Below are 22,140 nucleotides of genomic sequence, written 5' to 3'. Positions count from 1 at the left end.
ACACCTGAGAAGTGGATATTGAGCTCCTTCCTTTCTCTATAAAGCGAAATACGGCAAATACCACCCTTTAACAAGCAACTTGTCTACACTGGGCTGTGTAGTCCCAAGTGCTGTTGTGTTGGCTGTACACAACGGAGTGCTGCATTCGTGATGGATTTGACATCTACTTGTCAAGAGCAGTTCTTACAAGGCTTGCTTGTATTGGTGGACCGTTTTCAGTATAAAATTGTTTCCTCATCTTAGTTGCCCCAAACTGCAGGTGAACTTTAGTACTGAAGAATAACTGGATTCTTTGCCTTAATGTTTAATTCCAGTCAATGGAAAAAATTCAGGTAGTACTGTCGGTTGTTCAAAAGATAGGTTTGTGAGTGAGTGAGTGAGTATGTGTTTGTGTGCATGTAAACTCCAAAAAATTGTTGGCGAGGACTGGCTGACTTTAGTTTGTTGTAGAGGTTTAAAAGAAATACGTTAGATCTCAACTCAAGCTTTCTGACTGATGCTTTAACCCAAGATAACTTGAGTCATACCTAAAATGTTGCAACTCATATCTATTACCTGCATATGCTGCATATGTGACTTTGTGGTAACACTTTTCCCTTGCGCACTAGAGGAAGATCCGGGCCAAGGAACTTTGTAGGTCTAATAAATTTGCCAGTATTCTTGTTTTAAACGATTGCTTCTATTGAAGGGAAAAAGAACAAAACTAAAAACAACACAAACAAACCGAGTAAGATTTCTCTCCTGTTACATCTGCACATTTTGTACAGAAAACCCTTTCTCGACTTTTGGGAGAAAAAAAAAAAACCTGAACTCTGTTTTGTTTTGTTTTCCACGTACTTAGCGTGACTGTGGTTTATCCAGGAATAAAGACGGAATTTTTAACATAGGCATACTATAAAGAAATGGAACACAAGTTTCATTCTCCTCAGTATGCTATCACCAATAATTCTACTACCGAAGACCGTGTGGAGACACAGTGCTAGCTGAAAAGGGAAATGACCTCAGGGTGGATACACTCTTTTGGTAAAGCTGTGCCTGAAGGGTAATTTTTAATAATCTCTGTGCTTTTGTCTAAATGCTTTCGTTTTAGACAAAACGTCGTTTTGCTGTCGTTTTACAAGATTTTGCTCCTGTAAATGGAATTATCAGTTCCTAAAACAGCAGTGAAAATGCAGACATTTAAATTAAATACTCTAAATATGTCACTTTACAATTAATTTTTTCCCCCTTAAAGTCTCTTTATAAATGTAAAACAAACAACTGTCTAGCAGTCTCCTCCTGTCTTCTAAAGCACGGATCAAAGGTTCTTAAGATAGTCTCATTTATAAAATGGGAATGGGCTTGTGGGGGAAAAAAAAAAAAGTTCAGTAAGTTAATAATACTGACTTTTGGGGTTACAGCCCTACCAAACTCTAGTGGACAAGTTAAAACTGAAATTTACCTGAGATAAATTGATCAAATACCAGAAATATGGGGCAAATGGAGTTCATTTGTTTCAATAAGATACAGCAGCTCACTGCATATTGAGTCCAGAAGTCTGATTTCAGGTTAACTGTCTTTTGTTTTATAGCTGAAAGAAAATATCTAAAACTGACATTTCAGTACAATAGTCTTTTTTTTCCTTTCCTTTTTTGGCAGGTTGGTTCAAAGCTTATCTCCTGCCACAAACTGGTGCTAGCTTGTGTTATACCTTACTTCAGAGCCATGTTTCTTTCAGAAATGGCTGAAGCCAAGCAGACGCTGATTGAGATCAGGGACTTTGATGGTGACGCAATAGAAGATCTAGTGAAGTTTGCGTACTCCTCCCGACTTACTCTTACAGTTGATAATGTCCAGCCTCTCTTGTACGCTGCTTGCATTCTTCAGGTGGAGCTTGTAGCAAAAGCTTGCTGTGAATACATGAAGTTACACTTCCATCCCTCCAACTGCCTGGCAGTCAGGGCATTTGCAGAGAGTCACAACCGCATTGACTTGATGGACATGGCTGATCAGTATGCTTGTGAACATTTTGCCGAAGTGGTGGACTGTGAAGACTTTGTGAGCGTGTCACCGCAGCACCTCCATAAACTCTTGTCCTCCAGTGATCTGAATATAGAAAATGAAAAGCAAGTTTACAACGCTGCTATCAAGTGGCTTCTGGCCAACCCACAGCATCATGCTATGTGGCTGGATGAAATACTTGCTCAGGTAGGGTAGAGTGAGGCACTGGGTGCGTGGCCTATCACTGGTTTACTTCTCTATCAACTGTTTTCAGTTGGGTAGCTTTTATGAAGAAAGATGTTTTTACCAGTTGGTGCCTCCTCTGTTATTCAGAGCTGTTAGCTGAGATTGGAAGCAGGTTAGACCTCCAGAATATGAGGACAAAGTCATGTTCTCCAGGCTCTAAAAAGAAAAGAGTGCTCCCTTTATGCTAATGTGTGTGTGGTGGGGAGGGAGGAGGCAAGAGCCAACAAAAAAGCTTTATCTGCCAGAGCAGAAACCTCCTAGATTTATACACAGCGAAGTGGAGAATGTAAAGCCATCATTTCACATGTTTGGATACTACTACAACCTGAAATGCCAGCTTCCTTTACTGGTAAGTATTTGTACTTAACAAAGCGAAGCATATTTATTTAGGAGTTCTGTTACAGGGCTAGGAAAATAAAATACTAATGGGAAGACATGTCACCAAGTTGTGCTGCTTCTAGGATGTTTTGTGTATATATAATTAACAGAAGACCAAGATTTTGTACCTAGATCAACAGACTAGGAAAACCGTGCCAGACCTTTTAATGTTCACTAGACTAGGAAAACCATCAAACTACTGGTGACCTGTAGGATCCACAAAATAAGTTTTCAGTTTAAACGTCTAGACTCATTAAGAGTCCATTGCTTCTCAAAGAAATTCATAAATGCATCAAAAGGGTCACTCAACTGAAGCTATATAAACATCCTTCAGAACCTTCTCCTGTCAAAATATTATGTACTTCAGTTATGCAAACTCCACGCAGGCTGGTAATAGAAGTTTAAAATACAGTATTTGAGAAAGGTATGGAGAATCTGCACTGAATGGGGGAGCAGTTCCCATCCACTTTAAAATGCAATATCTATCTTAGCAGGTAGACACGCCTGTGCTCTTTCAGTTGTCACTAAATTAACTCAAATATTTTGCTTCACAAAGTTCTGCACTTAAGCAGAATTGCTAATATTTGCATTATGTAAGTACTGAGAAGCCCACTAACATGATGATTTCATTCTCTTGTATTATTTTTCACTTTTCCTGATGAAAGATCACAACTCTTCATTAACTGGCTTCCAAAAAAGCTTCCATTTCCTCTAGACCAACATGAAGTCGTTGTATACTTGCACATATTTATGGTATAGACCTAATACCATTTAAGGGCAATGTTAATTTGAGCTTTTTAAAAAAAATTAGATCGACTTTTATTGTCCCATTATGTTAGGAAATGAAGATAACAGCTTTATCCTATTCATGGAAGCCAAGTCTCTAAATACGGGTTATTTGCCAAGCAGTATATGGAGCTTCCAGTGGCACTGGACATCGCTGCTAGCTGAAAACAAGATTGTGATTCTTGTCAGTTGTTAAAAATCTAAGCTACCCACATCATAATCAGTCTTACGGGTTAACTTTGTTATAACTAGATTCTGAACTTCTGTCAGCCTTGAGTTCTTAGTGCATCATTAACCTCATGCGTCTACTAGCAGGACTATTGGGAGTGCTTTGAATCAGCCTAAAATGAGCAAGGGCCAAAGTAAAGCAAGAACTGGGTTTGGAAGCAAGTGGGTAAGGAAGAACTGAAAGAGACTCCTGCTTACTCGAAGGTAGGGATGCTTGTAATCAGCGTAGCAATACCATCCTATTGCTTGGAGAACCACCCAAGATACCGGACTACTACTTCACCATTAGATCTACCTGGGAAACTCTTCAACAGCGTTGGCCCAAGCTAATTACTGTTTGAAAGTCAGGCAGTCCCACATTTTGGCCTTCCTTCTGTCATCCCAATCTGCTTATACTTCATATTCCTTGTGCTTTCTCTCACAAAGGCAAGTGAAAGATTTGCAAAAATCTTCTACTGTGAGGAGGAGGACTTTTCAAGGGAGTATTTCAGAAGCCTACCTTATTTCAGATCTGCCTTGTCGCGGGATTACTGCAGGCATTGACTGCTGGTGGCTGGGTAGAAGTGTCTCACCCCATGCAGAGCCTCACCGTTCTTAAGCTCGATCACCAGGCCTTCTGGGGAAATACAGGAAGGATTTGGGAAAGAAACACCTTAGTAACAAAGGCTAATGGAAAAACTGAAGTCCGTTAGTGCAGGAAAAAAAAACTTTCACAATACCCATAGACATCTGCCAGTATGCTTATGGCCTCTTAACTCCTATCAGCTGGGGCTCTGCCTCATGAGACTATTTTAATATTAGCCTGTTTAAAGATCTTGGACCTGCTCTTGTTGTTATATTCTGATGTTAATCTGATAACAAGATTTCATAGTCTAATTTGAGTGAACTACACTGCATTATAGTTTTCTTTAGTCTTCTCTGCTGCCTCGTCTGGTGTTGTTAACAATTAGCTCTCAACTTTTTTCTTATCCTTCAGGCCGTCAGGCCAAGTCCATGCTAGAGAACAGTGTTACTGCTGCGCTAGCAATACTTCCTTAATATACACTTAAGTTTTTACTTGCCACCCAAATAAAACGAAGTATTCTAACAAAAGTCCCCTTACGCTGCCATATAAATGAGATTAAAAATTCATATCCTTAACAGACTAACCCAAAGTAGGCTATTCCAATAAAGTTACAGTCTCTACCTATATCACATCCCGAAGGAGCACCCTGCAGTGCCTGATGTACCTGCTGGCATTGCAACTAAGGCCCTGCCTCCACAGGCCGCTGCAGTTCTCCCGCCTGCACTCAGCCTGGACAAAGCGACAGTTCTCCCAGTGCTGCTTAAATGTAAATGGTTATAGCAAGAGTTTGTCACTAGAAAGAACTGTTTATGCCAGCGCTCCTCCTGAGGAAAACCACAAAAGCCAACTGGAATATAGTTACTCTTTTTACTGAGGCGTGTGGGGCTGATGGTTGGCTCTGAGGTTGCAGTCTGGTATGTATACATCACTGTTAATAGTTAGATTCAGTTAGTTTAGCCAGTTATTCCAACTGTGTTCATTTCTGTCAGGTACGACTGCCTCTGTTGCCCATTTGTTTCCTTATGGGTGTTGTGGCAAAGGAAGAGATTGTCAAGCAGAATCTAAAATGTAGGGATTTGCTGGATGAAGCAAGAAACTACCACCTTCACCTGAGCAGCAGGGCAGTGCCAGACTTTGAATACTCCATTCGCACAACACCAAGGAAGCAGACTGCTGGTAATTAAATGTGTGTCTGATTATCTAGTATTGAGTGGTGTGGAAAAAGGGCAGCTCATCTGTTTAGGGACAGTTAGCTTGGTATAAATGGTTGTTAATGACTTCATGCACAATTGGAAGAGCCCTTGTGCACCTCTCTGGTGATGAGGTTATGTGCTGCATTTTCTTAGCAGAACTTTAAAGTCTTTGTTTAGAAAAATACTTATTTATCTTGATCAGCTGTATCTGTATTCAAGCTAGAACTTTTAAGTAAGTTATGTGCAGGCAGTATACTTGAAACTATGTAGAAAACAATGGACGCTTTTTTCCTTTCGCATGTGAAGGCTGGGCTAACTTTTAAACTCTTTGGCTAACCAAAGCCAAAAAGCAAGTGATGCACATAAGACTGCAAATCCTGTTTTTTACATTCAGTTATATTTAACAAACAATATATTTTTCTCCCTAAGAAAATGACAAAAAAGCATATTTAAAATATATATTACTTTTGCAAGGATGTTGATAGTTAATTGTTAGAACAGCATGCCAAATGAAGGCCAAAATCCAGGGTCCAAAAGGCAGGACAAAGAAAGGGCCCCTTGAACGGAAATGGGACCCATCTCAAATGGTATGGTTATTGATCCACTCTACTATACAAATTTAACCCCATGTTTTCCTACTAGTTCTCTGGAAACCTCTTTTGTCTTGTTCAGGTGTGCTATTCTGTGTTGGTGGAAGAGGCGGATCAGGTGACCCATTTCGCAGCATTGAATGTTACTCTATAAGTAAGAACAACTGGTTCTTCGGCCCTGAAATGAACAGTAGGAGAAGACACGTCGGTGTGATCTCTGTGGGAGGTCAGTGACGCAGCAGCCCTGCTCAAAAGGCACTTTTTTGTTCCTTTTGCTGGAATTGGTGCTTTGAGTAAATTAATCTATCTTGTATTGGCCGCACTGGTGGATATCCTTCAGTTTTGTAAAGCTCCTTCCCCATGAAGGGGTTATTACTTTTATAACAATATGAGAGTATGGTTACTGAAAAGACATTAATGCTGTATATAGCCTGTTGCTACCTTATTAAGTGTTTTAACATTTATCTCTCCATTTCTAAAGAAATACTGTTATATAGGATAGTAACCCAGACTTTGTTAATACTCATACTAGCTTCCTTCAGACTTTAATCCATACTGGCTTTTCTCTGTTAGGCAATTCATTGAGACCATTACTCTTCTAAGAGTAAACCTACCTTTATTTTTGGGACTCCCCAACTTCTGAAACCCAGTCTGCGCAGTTCAGAGCAGCTTAGCATCCATGACTCAACTCTTCCTCATACAGGGTGGCCTCTGTGCTGCAGCAGAACAAAGTTTTTTTTTTTTTTTTCCCTAGAAAATCTGGAGAGACTGATATATCAGTGTAAACGTCCAAAACTGACTTGAACTGCAATACCCTAACAAGGCAGACGAAGATTTCCTATATACATATTTCAAGATTTGTATAGCAGTCCGTGTTAAAACATCTCTGGCTGAGTACAGCAGATACAAATATGAAGTCTTAACTTCCTAAAAACTTGATACTGAAAAACTTTAAGACTTTAACGTTTACTTGCGTTTATTTCTCCATATAGGCAGGGATATTATATAAATGAAAACTGAAATGTTGCCAAGCAATCTCTGTATCTAAATATGTGTATGCATTTCAGGTAAAGTCTATGCAGTAGGTGGACATGATGGAAATGAACACTTAGGAAGCATGGAAGTATTTGATCCGCTCACAAACAAGTGGATGATGAAGGCATCAATGAACACAAAGAGGTACATGTCTCAGGATCCAACACGGGACAAAAATTTTAAGTCCTACACCTTGATCCATCATTTATTGCTGATGCTGGAAGACATTCTCATATCTATCCTGGGCCTTATTTGGGTTCCCAAACTCAGCTATTTTTAGGATTTTTTTTTCTATTTTGGGGTTCAAAGGCCAACACAATCTCTTATTTACTAGCTATAGAGCAAACAAATCTGCGTCATATACTTGCATACATCACATATTTGCACAAACACTGAGTTGTGAGGAACATACTAGGAGTTTCACTGAAAGACTGCAGAATCCCTCTTTCCAAGGGAAGGCCCTGGCTGGTAACGTTGGTTACGTTTGTTCTTTGGCTTTTTTGTGTGCGTCTCCATTAATCTTATTTTCTGCTAAGCCAGATAAAGGAAGAGGAAACTGGTTTTGTGGATTTTTCCAGGAACGACCAAGGTCATTAGCAGTAGGACATGTGTAATAAAATACTTGATGCCCAGGGAACCAATAACAGCTCATGCTTTTTTGCCAGAAAAGGCTAGAAGCACCAAAACATTGAAAGTCATGTAGTGGATTTGTCTTGCCTTTGGGCACTTAGATTCTTCTGAAGAGCTACTGGACTGGCAGATCCTAAATTTTTTCTTTCTGCTATCATTTAAATCAGTCTCTTTAACTCTACATTTAATTTTATAACTTGTTCTTTTTAACAGTGTCACGTACAAGGGGGAGTAAAATAGTAGGCAAGACTAATCCTAAAGCTGTTTGCAGCTGTAATGCAATCAAAGGAGAAAACCTAGACTCCTAGAAACGCCTTCTGCCTCCCCCCGCCCCCCAGCATATTCTTGGCAAACTTCAGTTCTGGATTTTTGTGACACTTCTCAAATCAGTCAGCAAGTGAAATGGCTACTGTGCCTTGGCTAAGCTCCACTGGTCCAATCCAAGGCAAAAGGTATCAGAATACTTATTTGAGAAAAGCGATTTTTCTTCTAAGTTATTTCCTATTTTAATTGTAGCAAATCTCTCTAGAATGCACAGGATCTTTTGCAAGCAGAGAAGCTAAATCTAAACTATGGATTGGATTAACATAGGCCTATTGGCCAACTAGTTGCTTATGTGTACCACTGACTGACTGGTTATAGCGTGCCATGTACATCACCTGGTCTTGTTGGTCAGGCTTTGCGGTACGCTAATTTCCCTGAATTTCTCACCCAGCTTGTCTGGGAGGGCTGGGGTTGGGGTGTGTGTGTGGGGGGGGCACTCCCCTACCCCCCATCCACATTTGACCGTGAAGGAGCTGATGGAGCCTAGTGACAAACAGGACACAAAGCCAGGCAAGACACAACTGGCCGTGCAGTCAGATGAACAAGAGGGAGCGCAGATGCTCGGAAGCAGAGGAGGAAGAGAAGGAAAGGAACAGGATCAGTTCTTTAGATTATAATGTACTGTGAGGGTCACCTGTCATGTCATATGGCGCTGTTAGCCTGGATGTCTTTAAATCAGACTCTACAGTAGACTTTGTTTTCCTTGGTCGACAGATAGATCCTAGCTCACTGTGGTTGTTATCAGAACTGACCACAGAGGTGAAGGTAAAATGTAATGCTGTTTTGACTGCTACCATTAATGGAACCAAATACACACCATCTGTTGAGGCAATTTAAGACATGCCTGGGATCTTGCCACACTGTTGATTCTGTAGAAGGACTCTGTCTCCATCTATCCGATCTAAATTATCGGATTAAGTAAGAGAAGAGCGTTCTCCCTGAAATATTAAATCATGCAGCTTTGTAATTTAAGTAGAAATTTAACACTTACCTTCTAGACCATACTTTACATTAAGTTCTCTATTGGCATACTTTTCATTTTATAGTACCAAGTGTACTCTCATATTGGTAGATTTCATAGATTAAATCTAACAACTCTTGCAACACAGTCTTAATAAAAAAACAGAACGCACGAAATTGCAATTAAATCTTTCTAGAGGCCAATCTTCTAATATCTGCTATACATTTTTTTTTTAGTGCATACTAACATCACCCCCCCAAAATTAATTCCCCAATTACAGCAGCAGTTACAGTAACACAGTTAAAGTCAGCAGGTTCATCCATCAGATACAACACAGACAGACAGGAGGCATAAAGTTCAGGACGGAGGCAGAGGAATCTAATGCTCATATAATGCAGACAGACTTGGGCCTTGGACGACCTTCAGTCAAAACAGTATCCCATGGCCTTTTTACAGGTCCCTCATCTTTTTTGAAGTCAAAAAGAAATTCTAGCCAGAACAGTCCTCTCTGCTAGTTTTAGATCACAGGATCAACACAGAAGTGGCTGGAAAAGCTGAGGTGATGTTAAGGTAACTCGAGAGGTCCCTCCCCCCCAATGGGAGGCTGCGAGTGTACAAGAGACGTTCTGCATAATGCTGCAAGGCTGACAAGTGTGCGGAGAGCCAGCACATGCTGAGCTCCTGTTCACTTGCATAGTTATTGATGATTATTTATTCTAAACTTGATTTGTTTTTAGGTTTTACTTTTTTCCCAAACCTGGAAACAGTTGCCAGTTAGATAAAGCTGCACCTGATGCGTCTTTCCTACTCCCCTTAAGAATTCACACTGAAGTATTGATTTTACGATGTTATTAGGAGAGGAATTGCTCTTGCCTCCCTCGGTGGCCCCATATACGCAATAGGAGGTTTAGATGACAACACGTGCTTCAGCGATGTGGAAAGATATGACATTGAATCCGATCGATGGAGTGGAATAGCCCCAATGAACACTCCCAGAGGAGGAGTTGGCTCTGTAGCCCTCGTGGTAAGTTACTGTTTTCTCCCAAGTCAGGGATGAACCATGAGGAACCCAACTCTGGGACTGCTTTTTAAATTAAAATAAAATAAAATAAAATTAAATTAAATTAAAATCTTACAAGGCAAAACAGCAAGATTTTGAATAAAGTAAGGTTGGTGAGTCTGAGCATTTCTGGCCATCAAAAAGCCTATTAAACTGTGCAAAAAATAAAGGTATTTAGAGTCTTTATCACACTGATTTATGCTCCCTGTTTTAACAGTATTTGAGGTACTGTGAGTAAGCCTGTCATCAAGACGCCTTTAATTACACTAGCATAAGAGAGGAGAGGGAAACTAATGCTTCCGGTCTCATTCAGAAGATTCTGGTTCGTCATGGTTACTACGTTTAATGTGCTGCATCTATCACTACTTTAATCCTTGTGTTGTCATGTATGCTCTGCAAAGTATCTGGAACACTATACAACTTTTCCACTTGCTTAACTGGAAATAGCATTTGCAAGCTATTAAAAAAAATCTGTTGTCTGAATTCTTAAAAATAAACAAACAGGACACCATGGATACATCAGGCAGGCTTTCCTCAGATTTTAACATTTCCTATGAAAAGCTGGATGCCTCTCTCTCTCTCTCTCTATGTATATGATATAAGTATATATAATTTTTCTCTTTTTTTTCAGAACCATGTTTATGCTGTGGGTGGCAATGATGGCGTAGCATCTCTTTCCAGTGTGGAAAAATATGATCCCCATTTGGATAAGTGGATAGAAGTGAAAGAGATGGGTCAGCGAAGAGCTGGCAATGGTGTCAGTGAGCTCCATGGCTGCTTGTACGTTGTCGGTGAGTGGGAATGTGGCATTTTGTGTACTGTTTCTGCCAAGCACCGGAGTGTGGAATAGGTTGTTGTTTTTGCTAAAGGGAACAGATAGACCTGACCTGTACTTTGTGTTCTTGGGTAGGAGAAGGAAGCAAGCACCACCAGGGCACACCTAGACAAAGATTCAATAGTGAGGAAATAAAAAGTGGTTCAAATTTCACATTTAAGGAGGACTATACTGTCCAGAACAAGATGTCTACATGAAAAATCCTCATGACGCTACTCTCTAATCACTAGTTTCCTTGTTATGGAAGTTACTCATAAATCCACATCTTTTAAAGCAGTCAGTTCTATTTTGAGTGTAGACTTCAGTAGCTTTTTGGCAGAGTGATTACACTTACTCAACTGCCTGTTGACCTAAGCCCGTGTTATTGTACTATAACTGTGCATGGCATTTAACTGCTTTCCTAAGGGAAGAAGATGCCAGTCAAGTCTGCCGTAGTGATGATTAGAGAGCGCTAGCTGTGCCTGTGCTCTTAGCTATCAAGTCTGACATATGACTGTACTTCCACAATTGCACTTGTCATAATGGTGGTCAGCACGTCGTCAGTTCAGCCGATTAAGCTACTGGTCAAACTGATGTCGTGTGTTATCTTAAATGATTAAAACAAGAACACAGGATTTTTCTGAGTTAGATGTTCCTTTTACAGCTGCCCCACCAAGGAGAATGTTTCACTGCAGTCTATCTTACTTGAGGAGTTTTTTCCTGTTAAAGTTTTCAGCACTACTTTAATTTGGAAACAGCGCAAGAGCTGGTTTTGTTTCAGCCAAAATAAAATCAAGACCATGCTTTTGCTGGTCTCTCTGTCCCCCCCCAAATTAGCAGTGACTTCATTAAAACCAAATATAGTATGAACTCAAGCAGCAAATAATACAAATACTCATTGTAAAAAGGGGTGAAGAAGAAAACTGTCGCTCATCTAAGTGAATCTTCCCTTGAAGTTATCATACTTGGACAGGACTGAGAGCTGTTACAGTAATTTTTCAGGAACTTTTTAAAGATTCGCATAAAAATATAGCCCTGGACACCAGCCCGCTAAATGCAGAGAGTACCCAGATAACGTGAATCCTGGATATCACCACCACTAAAAGTGGCTAAATACCAATATATGATGATTCTTTGCAGGTGGTTTTGATGACAACTCTCCACTGAGCTCTGTGGAGCGGTTTGACCCACGCAGTAACAAATGGGAGTATGTAGCAGAGCTTACAACTCCAAGGGGTGGAGTTGGCATAGCAACACTGATGGGTAAAATTTTTGCAGTTGGAGGTCATAATGGCAACGCATACCTGAATACAGTGGAAGCATTTGATCCCATAGTGAATAGGTAATTTAACATTTTTCATTTGGCATAATAAAACAATGATATCTGCCTACATAAAAGCAGAACATAATAGGAGTAGTGTGCAGGAAGAGCGTATTTGCTGTTTCCTGGTGATAATCAGTAATATTCATGACTCTAGGGATGTGGGAGTGCTGCTCACCTCACTGAGTTTTTCTTGTAAATATTTTAAGCATGGCATTAAGTATGATTTTAAGAGATTAATACTTTCTCATTCTTTTTTTCTCCTGTTTTTAAGCACCCACTTACCTTTTGTCCTTCTTTTCCTGTCCATCCCTTGTCTTCTTCCCATCATTCAATGAGAATCTAAGTTCTTGTGGTTGTTTCAATCTGATTTTGCACTAAACAATCAACTTACCAGAGAAACAGTGAGAATAAACTAGTGGGGGTATATTTCTGTTCAGAGGAAACAGTGAGCTTGTACAGTAGTGTTTCAGCCGCAGGAAAGAAATACTTTGAAGTTGTTCAGAAAGGGCAAGAACTTACTTTTCTCTTTGTCCTTCACCATCTTCTGTAGGTGGGAACTTGTCGGCTCTGTGTCGCACTGCAGGGCAGGGGCAGGTGTGGCCGTGTGCTCCTGTCTCAGCAGCCAGATCCGTGACGTGGGCCAAGGATCCAGCAACGTTGTTGACTGCATGTGAACACTGCTGCCTCCTCCAAATTCCAGAGGAATAGCAGTATGGAGGCACTGGAGAGCTGTTTAAGAACAGTGTTTTGTATGGGAGGTTATGAAATAAACACAAAGCATTTTCTTTGTGAAAATGTTACTTATTGCAACATTAAGGTTTTGGTGGAGTTCTGACAGCTGTGATACAGAAAAGCCTGTGGAAATATGGAATAGAAGTCTGTCTTATAGGAGAAAACCCACCAGGGCTGTGGGTGTACTTACTGTAAGCTGTGTACTTACTCCATTTTTAAGAAGTTGGAATTTCAAAATCATTTCAGGCAGCTGTTGCAGGGACTCATTATTGAATTGTAAACCAGGCACTGGGTGGGAAGAGAGGAGCAGTTGGCACTGCTGAGCCTTACCCAGCAGCCCTAAGTGTTTTCAGAAGGACTAGCGTGCCATTTAATTTAACTTATTTTTCAGAAATGTAGTCTTAAACATTTACTAGATCCAGAAGCGCTTTGAAACACAAAGCCTTTCAAGTTTGAGACGGTAACGACATCCCTGTTTCCTACGAAGCTAACTGGAGCAGAGAGGTTAACTGCTCACCTCCCAAGGGACTGAGCATCCACAGCTGCTGCTGGCTGCAATGGAAACTTTCTTCAGACCGAAGACAGTCCAGAGCTGTCTTTTAAGTACTTTCTAACTTGTTGCAAAGTTGAAAAGATACTTGACCTGCTTGTGGGACGTAACCACTGAAATACTGGAATTCTTCTGTCTAATGACTCCCTCCAAAAGGGAGGTTTCTCTTGAGAGATCAATACTGAAGTATAATTTGTAATACAGTGTAATTTGTCCTACTTTTAGATAATAGCGTGACAAAATTCAGAGTTCAGCCGTCTCTGAGTTTGCTAGTACCATTTTTATATGAATTAGAAGTGGCAGTATTCTCTAATGACCAAACACAAATCACCTCTAAATGCAACTCTAGGAGCTTACGTGTCCAGTTTCAGTATCCAGCAGCAGCGCAGCGATAACGGTAGGGCACTGGCTTTTTTCTTTTTTCTAAGACTGTTCAAAAAGAAAGAATCCATCCCCAAAACAGTTTAAATGACTGAAAACTTATATAAACCAAAGAGAATCTGCAGCAAAAAGCATGGGAAACAAAACAGCACTTACATTAAAAATTAAACCCAAAACTTAACTCTGCCCTGGGCAGAGATACCTTGTTACGCAGTCAGAAACCCTGTATTCAGGAGCAAGTCCAGCTAGAAAGTCTACCGATTCCTATTCCTGAATCACCTTGAACAGACCAACAACTGACCAAGAATCTTCTGTGACCAAAGTTTCACATGACAACGTTTTTCAAGTGACTGGAGAGAGCACAGAAAACTTCTTTGCATTCAGTACCAGAGAAGAGCTGTGGCTATACCAGCATATAAAGCACAGCAATGTTTTACTCTTGCATTACCATCGTTTAGCTTTTCTGTTTAAAATTGCTTGCATGTTGTTGGCACCCGGGGACAAAATGAATGAACGGTACTGTAAATAATGAAACACTGCAATAAAACATTTGTATTTCAAGGCACCTTGTGTGACTGGAGCATGCTATTGTATGCAACATTAAAGGGAGCATATCTTGGTTTCTGCTGGCTATAGTTCTAGACAGGAAGTCTTTGTCAGCAGGGAAAATCCTGTGTTAAGAGCCATAAGGTGAAGCTGGGCTGCGCTGTAATGTTTTTGTGCACCCTGTTTACGAACCCACACCCTAACTCTGAACCAGAGTGTGAAGAAGGGTTGCTGACCAGCCCTCTCAAACTGGAGGCAGCGGCGAGACCAAAGCACTCGGTGGTGGGTAGACGTGCCTGGGGACAGCAATAGCTGCTGTGTGCAGGAGGCATGTTGTGTCACCGCTGTCTGCTTGTTAAGCCTGTTCTCAGCTTTTGTCTTTCCCAATGTTGAAGGCGGTCCGCCTGTGCAACCCCACGCTGTTTCAGGCCCCAAGACAAAGGCCTACTGTAAGGATTTGGTCACCCCATGGTACTTCGACTCTTGGCTGGAAGGGGTGGAGGAAGAGGTGTAGATTCCCCCTCTGAAGCAAAGCAGGTTCTCCCCTACAGCTCTCCTCCTCGTGAGGAAACTTAAAGTAACACTGACCGTGAACTAAGTAGCCCGGCACTGCCGTTTTCCAGCCCAAGTATTCATCCTCTTGGGAAAGTGCTACTGCCCTTGGGAACCATTTGTGAACTCCTTACACCGCATCTGGAGCACACCAACATCAGCACCCCTTTGGGGTACCAAAGGAAGATGCATGTGTTCAATAGGGAAATAAGGTTATAGCAAATACACCAAGACGCTGTGCTGGATGGGAACACAGCAGTCAACCTGTAACTGTAAAGCCCAGTCGGTTGTGGGGTGTGAACACCGCCTCATTGGTGCACAGACTAAACACGACAGGAAGACAGCAGTATTTCAGGTTTTTTTCCCCCCTCCTAAACATTTGTGTTCAGGCTTTTGGAGGCATGTTGTTAGCAGCTGGTAGGGAGACTGAAAAAAGCTCTGTGAGGAACAGCCCTGTTTTCAGCAAAGTGGTGTCTAGATTCCAAATTTTAGCTGGCTGTGGAATTACAGGTATTCTGTGCAGAACTGGTTTTAGAAATGCTGATGCTGAAAATGTGAGAGCGGTCTCAAATTGACACAGAATTTTTTTTAATGGGACTACTGCACTACCAAAATGCAGTTACTTACCTGCATATAAAGTTGTGGTGATTTAACAAGCCTGTCTGCCTTCAGTGCGCTTCAGTCTAAGCACTTTTTTAAGTAGAGAAGGTTAGTACCTAGACAACGTTTTCCTTTTAAGTTAGGTTTCTGCAGCTGAGTGCTGGATTAAAGTAGTAACTTCTGATTTTGCTTGGGTCTTTTCAGGACTTTCCGTGAAACCTAAAAATCTTGCATGTATTAGTGTTTATTTTTATTTTCTCAGTGATATCCTTGCAAGAGTTCCAGAGTTTTTATTGACAAAATACGGTAAGATTTTTTTCAAATGTAAGAAATACACATTCACTTTCAATCCCGTCAAAAAAGACTATGAGTTACTTTCCTCATATTTGAAAAAAAGTGGAGAGGAAATGCTCTCCACTGACCAACAAGGGGAGGTGTGGGCCCGCAGCTACCCGGGCCTTCAGCGGCTGGGGGGGTGGGGGCGCACACACTGTATTTAAGCGACATAATGAACATGCGATCAATCAAAAGTCTCAGCATCCCACCTGCAAGCAGGATGTGACACCCTCAAACCCCCCTAAATGTACAAGAAACGATGATCATCAATGCACAGTTTGACGGAGACTGAGCGTCCTCCTTGTCAAATACTTATTTCAGGTGCAGTGGGACTTGGGGGCAGATAGTGCAGCATCAGTTTTGTTAGCCCTTGCAATGCATGTGCGTTTAGGGCACAAAATACGTCCGTTTTCTGAAGCGGACTGAACAACAAGTTAGAAACAATTTATCCGTCTTGAAGGGATTTTCCCATGATCATAATCTGGCAACACAGGGGGGAAGCAGTTAAATACACAAAAGTGCAATTACTGCCAGTGTTAACAGGCAGATTATGAAACCCATAACTCAGGCTGAGCAACCTCTTCGCCTGGGCTCACTCTGAGTCTGTGCAAGCTCCAGCAACAGAAATGCAGCAAGTCACGTAGTAAAAGGTATGCAAATCCCAGTCACTTTCCTGAGCCTACTTCACTATCCAGAACTTCTGAGGGTGCTTACCTAAAATCAGATTGCTTTCCTGTGTCCTGACTGCATGACCTCAAGCTTTGTGTACTACCTCCACTTGCACCAACGTTTGCCTTCGGGCGTGATTCTATCTCTTCTGGCAGTTGGAAATGAGCTGCATGAGAAAAATCAGGCAAACAACAGGCAAAATGTTTACAAATGGCAAATGTAGAAGAATGAGAGACTTGGGGAAAGGCTCGAGTCAATAAAGGTCTGTCAGAGATAAAATTCCATGTTCAGATGGCAACCTCAATCACACAGCTTTCCAGAAACTCCAACGTGACACAACTGCCCTGAACTGCACCGAGAATCACAGGCGGTTGCGTTTAGCTCGCCTGGCGAGAGCCTGCTCTCTGCTGAGGCTGCTACTGCACGTTCAGTGCCATAAAAGCTTGTGACCACTCTTCCAGCACAAAATGACGCTGAGACATATTTTACAACCAAGTCATTGTCAGGCAATAAAAACCCAGCCAATTAACCTGTTCAAGCTTAATTAGAGCCAAGGCCTGGAAGGTGAGTAACTCCAGATGACTCTCACAGTTAACTCTGACTTTCTACCTTCATTTAGGCTGAAATTGCTTTTAAAGCTATTTTCAACATCCTCTTGCTGTGGGTGTACAGTTTTGCACATCTAAGTACTTTATTCCAGATGCTCTACTTTAATTTTTTGCTGGCTGCTTTTACCACATCTGTATTTGTTTTCTGAACCTTTGCATGTTCTCTCGACTGGAACTGGCAGAAAATGCAGCACCCTTAGCCAGGAGATTAAACTTATATTTGTAATTCTTTCCTGGCCCTGTCAACAAGTTTGGTGCTGCTGTCACTTCATGGCATTTTAAAGCAATTCTTTGGCTTCCAGACAGTTTCATATTAAACCTGTTCAAATACCAAAAAAAAAAAAAAAAAAAAAGTCAACAGGCAGCTGTATAATTTCTGTCATCAGACTTGTCTGCTCAAAAGGGTCCGCAAGGGCTGTCATGTTCCATCGCTTCAGGCAAAAAGCCCACACAAATAAATACCTGCTGTTTCGTCCTCCATGCCATGCCTTGTCATTCGCTATGATGGGGACTAGTTTAGCCCAGTTTTAGATGATTCTTTTCCACTGAAGCGGTGACTTGATCTTTCGATTACTGCACACAACCTACGTGAGGCGGTGCTGCAGCCAGCGTCCTGATGGAGATAGATAATGAAAGCACACGCGCGCTGGGCCGTGACTAAGAGGACACACGCATGCCTCTGGCCAACTGCCTTGCTTTTAAGCGCCCTTGCTACCTGGCAGCATCCCACAGAAGAATTTCTCTGATGCTTATTAAATTAATGGTCCCGAAAATGAATGCGCTAAGCAGGAAACTATGCAGTTATAGCTGTTCCTGGGAGCGGCAGTGAGGCTTGGCTCTGGTTACACAGCCAGCAAGAAAAGTTCTTGTGTCTTCGTTTGCTTGACGGGTGAAACTTAGCACAGGCCAAGAATCACAAGTAAATTATCTTCCCCTACACACATTTTCCAAGAAAAAAAAGTAGGACTGTGCAAGTCAGCACACCTAACCCAGCACGGGCTGCTGGGAGGAGGTAATTGCAAATCCATGCACCGTCCTGACTCGGTCTGAGTCAGAGCCACACCAAACAACTGCCAGAGGAAACAAACAGCACGTTGCAGCCACCAATGTGATTGCATTTAGCTGTCAAATAAATTGTCCTTGCACGTTACTTCACAAAGCAGCTTTCTGCTCCCTTCTTACCGATATGTTGTGCAAGTGGTCGTCAACTCCCCAGCCAAAACCACGGTCAACACAGGACAGAAAGAACAGGAACGAAAGAGCAGAGCCAAACAGCCTTTCTTTCTTGCAGTTCTCAATAGGCATGCTAGCTCCCACTGCTCTATTTCCGTTTTGTACCCTATGTCTTCCTTCTACCTTCCAAAAACTGCCATGCCCCTTTCTCTTCTCTCCTCCTTTTCCCAGCTCGTCACCCTTGGCTCTGCATCAGCCCAGCTCGTTTCCATGCTCTTCATCGCTATCCACCAAATGAGAGTTGCTGGACCACTGCGAGGTCAGCTAACAGTAACTTTACCTCTGACAACCTCACTGGTAATTCGGCACTCTCCATCTTTATAGAAGATCCAAGACTCCAGCTTTTCCTGCGAGACATCCTCTCAGCCCCATGGACGTGCTCTTCCTGCTTGTAACGTCTGCGTGCACTTAGGTTCTCACACTAAGCCCTTCAGGGTAGAAGCCTGTTCAATTTTGGCACTGACGTTGCTCTCATGCATGCCAACACTCCCTCACCAGAGCCTGGCAGAGGAACCACAAGAAGCCTGACACGGGCCTTACTTGGCCTGCTCCGCAGCGCCCAAGCCACTTGAACCAGGACAGCCATCCTGGAGGAGCAGACTTCGCTGTGTCTCAGCTTCAGAGTCAGCATCGCTGCTATCTCCAATCCCGCCGTGGGATCTGTCTGCTTCTGCAAATACTGCAAGTTTTTTCCTCTGCACCTCTGCAGCGGTGATTCACACCCACTGACGACGGTTTTCTAATAAAAGGTTAGTTGCCACCCTTGATTACCATTTTTCTCATTGAAAGAAGGTCAAAGTTGTCAGACAAAATGAACCGGTAAAATGGACATCTACTTTTGTCTTTCTTTAACGCTGTCAACCAAAAGAGACAACACGAGACCACCGTGCACGGAGTCAGTAAGAGAGGAAAAAAGGACAACACATACCTGCCAGGTATCCAGGGCTTCTGAGACTGCTTGGCCCAGTAAAACATGCCCAAGCCTCACCAAGATAAATGGGACTTGGAAATACATTTCAATATTTTCCCAAAACAGCACTGGAAAGTGCCAATATCACTGTGTCAAGATGAACACCTGGGTTTCAAACTTCAAGTTTAGAACAATTAGAAATGTACAATTTTGACACTTTCCCTCAAAAGACAGTGATAAAATGAAGCAAGTTCATGTCACTGAACGCTTCAACCAGTTCGGCCCTTGTGCTGAGGAAGATGCTCGGCACTACCACACGTGGCACGACCAGATGAAGCCTCAGCTGCGGAGGTAAGCTGTGCCCAGCGGCGGGCCTTGGGTGGCTGCGCCTGACTGGCACGGGGGCGGTTAAAAACAACACAGTTTCAGATCACAAAAACAATTCCCTCTCCCCCGGCAGCTTATTTTTCATTTCATCTTTACAGTTCTGACCAATATCCTTTGCATCGGAAGAATTTAAAGACAAGCAAGTCTAAATTCACTTTTTAAACTCACACATATATATATGTATTTATCTCTATACACACGTGCACACCCAGCAATTCATCCTCAATACAGAAGACAAACAAGCAAAAGATCTGTAGCACAATTTCTTTGGAGAGGCTTTGTTTTCTGTTTGTTTAAGCTGTATCACAGATCTAGGATTCACCTTTTCGAAGGACTTGTCAAAGGCCACAAACACTTATTCACAGAGGCCTCCGAGGGCAGATGCGGTGCCGAAGCACTTACAACACGTCCAGGCCCTCCCCTAGTTTTTTGGCACATCTTTCGCCCCGAGTGACTCCCCTGGGCGAGATGGCGAGCGCCCCGCTCTCCACGAAGCTCCTCGGTTAGACGTTACAGCGGCCAGGCTGCCGCCGGGGCCCAGCACGGGCGAAGAGCCGCCAAGGAGGTGAGACCTGGCACGTTACTCCACAAGAGATGAGGATGGCCTGACAGGTTTAAGACCAACATTCCCCGCTCCGGAAACCTGACAATCACTCTTTGAAGAACGTTTGCACTGACACACACATTCAAACATTAAATTAGGACAGGAAAAAAAGATATCGGTCGGGCTGCAGTTTTGCTTAAGCAGAAGTGGACAACATTGCTGCGTTGTTACCGACGAGGCCTTGGACCCAAAGAAAAACTCAGCAATACCGAGCAGGAGAGCAAAAACCCACCAAGAAGTCCAGGAACCGGGTACCTTTACAAAACACGTGGCCAAACACAAGCTGCAACATGGTGCGGTTATAACGCGCACAAATCCCCGCTTCAGGAACACAGCGAGATTATGGAAACAAATTCAGAAATGCTGCTGATGGCCTGGGAACACTGCCGGTTTCAGCAAGTGACAGCGGTTCCTCAAAGTGCAATGAATCTAAAGAAAGCAGAGGCTGCCAAGGAGAGATTTTAGCGTGCGGAGAGCAGGATTGGGCTGAGACGCTGCCATCAACTTTAACGCAGCTGTTTGGCCAGAAACAACATTTGTCTCTGAAAAGGGTAAGCAAGGTCAAAGTGAGAAAAAAACCTAATCTATAATGTATAACAAATCTCAAAATAAATTATATGCGTTTTCAAAATTCGGTTTGGTCAATACAGGTCAATAAATAAACAAATAAACATTACTGGAAAACAACCCCAAAATGTTTTACCTGATGCCAGCTGCCACCACCGAGACCTCCCGCGCCGCCTTCACCCCTCTGTGGCTTTTCGGCCGTTTCCCCGCCGAGTCTCCTCCTGCGCTGCACGTCTCCTTCCCTCCCCATCTCCAGCACTTCTCCCCCAAGGCAGTCTGATACATAGCATGGAAAACATACCTTTCGGGGACTTCAGCGGGAGCCAGGAGGGGAGGAAATGGTGCGCCAGAGCACGAAGCCCCGAAGCACAAGCCCCGAAGAAAAGGCTCCCCGAGGAGGGAGGTGGCACAGCCGGTCTTCAGCGACCCACCTCACCCCACCAAAACCAGAGCAAAACTCATCACAGGCGTTAAACCCACAAATCCCAGGCAGATACAGCCACAACTAAAAGCAATCTTCGCATGGTCTTTTTCTCACCCTATGTGAATCTGGCAACTAGCCTCAGGTCAGCATGGTTTCATGCTACTTGAAACAATAACCCATTTCAGTGAATTTAGTCCCAGTTCCACTTTGCGTGAGTGGAACCAGCAGGCTCCTCCGGTCTGTTTGGTAGCCAAAATCCCAGCAGATGCTCACCTGGGAACGTTTCACATTTCACTTCTGATAAACTATGTTTTCTTTCTTTTATTCTTACTTCAATACCAATATTGCCATTGGGATTTTAAGCGTGCAGCGAAAAAGTGCATTGACCTAAAAGGAGTGTATGTTTCTATACACAGAATCTGTAACAGCAACATCTCTAGTGAGTATTAAAACAGGTTTCAGTATCCTCTACAATTTGCATACTATTAAAAAAAAAAACGCATCCATTATTAGCAAATAGTCTTAGGTGCAATGCGTGTTGCAAAAAGGACCTGAATTACACACACGAGTTATATCACAACAGTGCACAGAGAAATGCAAAATCACTCTTCCAAGGAACAGCTACTTTTTTCAGCGCAACACAGAAAGCAGAAAAATACCCAAACAAGAAGCATAAGGCCGTTGCCAAGGGATCACCTTACGTGACCAATGAGAAGTGGAGCTGCTACAGGAAATAACTCCCGAAGGAGCACTCGGGCCAGCTGACAAGCATCCCGAGCGGGTCAGCGCTCTCCTCCGCAGCGCGTTTCGGCAATGTCATAACAAACGATACGTGAGCAGACCCTCCTCCTACAGCCACATCTTGCCACACCTTTATGGCACATGCATAACAGTACGCTTGCATCACAGTTTCTGCCTTGTATTCTT

At 42.6% G+C, this 22,140-nt stretch overlaps 1 protein-coding gene and 1 long non-coding RNA gene across 5 annotated transcripts in view; one reads left to right on the top strand and one right to left on the bottom strand.

Moving 5' to 3' along the window:
- The window catches only part of KLHL8 (kelch like family member 8), a 29,064-nt gene extending 16,155 nt beyond the window's left edge, over positions 1 to 12,909 (top strand). For 3 of the 4 annotated variants that reach the window (XM_068941450.1, XM_009676526.2, XM_009676525.2), the window contains 8 exons: positions 1,639 to 2,187; positions 5,173 to 5,359; positions 6,049 to 6,192; positions 7,034 to 7,145; positions 9,772 to 9,940; positions 10,608 to 10,767; positions 11,931 to 12,132; positions 12,665 to 12,909. In XM_068941450.1, coding sequence (XP_068797551.1) covers positions 1,639 to 2,187; positions 5,173 to 5,359; positions 6,049 to 6,192; positions 7,034 to 7,145; positions 9,772 to 9,940; positions 10,608 to 10,767; positions 11,931 to 12,132; positions 12,665 to 12,788 — 1,647 coding nt within the window. In that variant the 3' untranslated portion in view covers positions 12,789 to 12,909. The remainder of the gene's footprint in view (positions 1 to 1,638; positions 2,188 to 5,172; positions 5,360 to 6,048; positions 6,193 to 7,033; positions 7,146 to 9,771; positions 9,941 to 10,607; positions 10,768 to 11,930; positions 12,133 to 12,664) is intronic. The other variant, XM_068941452.1, reaches the window with a different exon arrangement.
- Positions 1,952 to 12,743, bottom strand: LOC104145151 (uncharacterized). Its single transcript, XR_694259.2, has 4 exons — positions 12,634 to 12,743; positions 6,581 to 8,893; positions 4,118 to 4,234; positions 1,952 to 2,085 (listed from the first exon to the last, which is right to left on the bottom strand). It is a non-coding gene; the product is annotated as an uncharacterized lncRNA (long non-coding RNA).
- Positions 12,910 to 22,140: the final 9,231 nt, after the last annotated feature.

Source organism: Struthio camelus, chromosome 4 (genome assembly GCF_040807025.1).
Source record: "Struthio camelus isolate bStrCam1 chromosome 4, bStrCam1.hap1, whole genome shotgun sequence".
Lineage (NCBI taxonomy): Eukaryota > Metazoa > Chordata > Aves > Struthioniformes > Struthionidae > Struthio > Struthio camelus.
The sequence above is the reverse complement of the archived record's forward strand: the minus strand, read 5'-3'. Positions and strand labels throughout refer to the sequence as shown.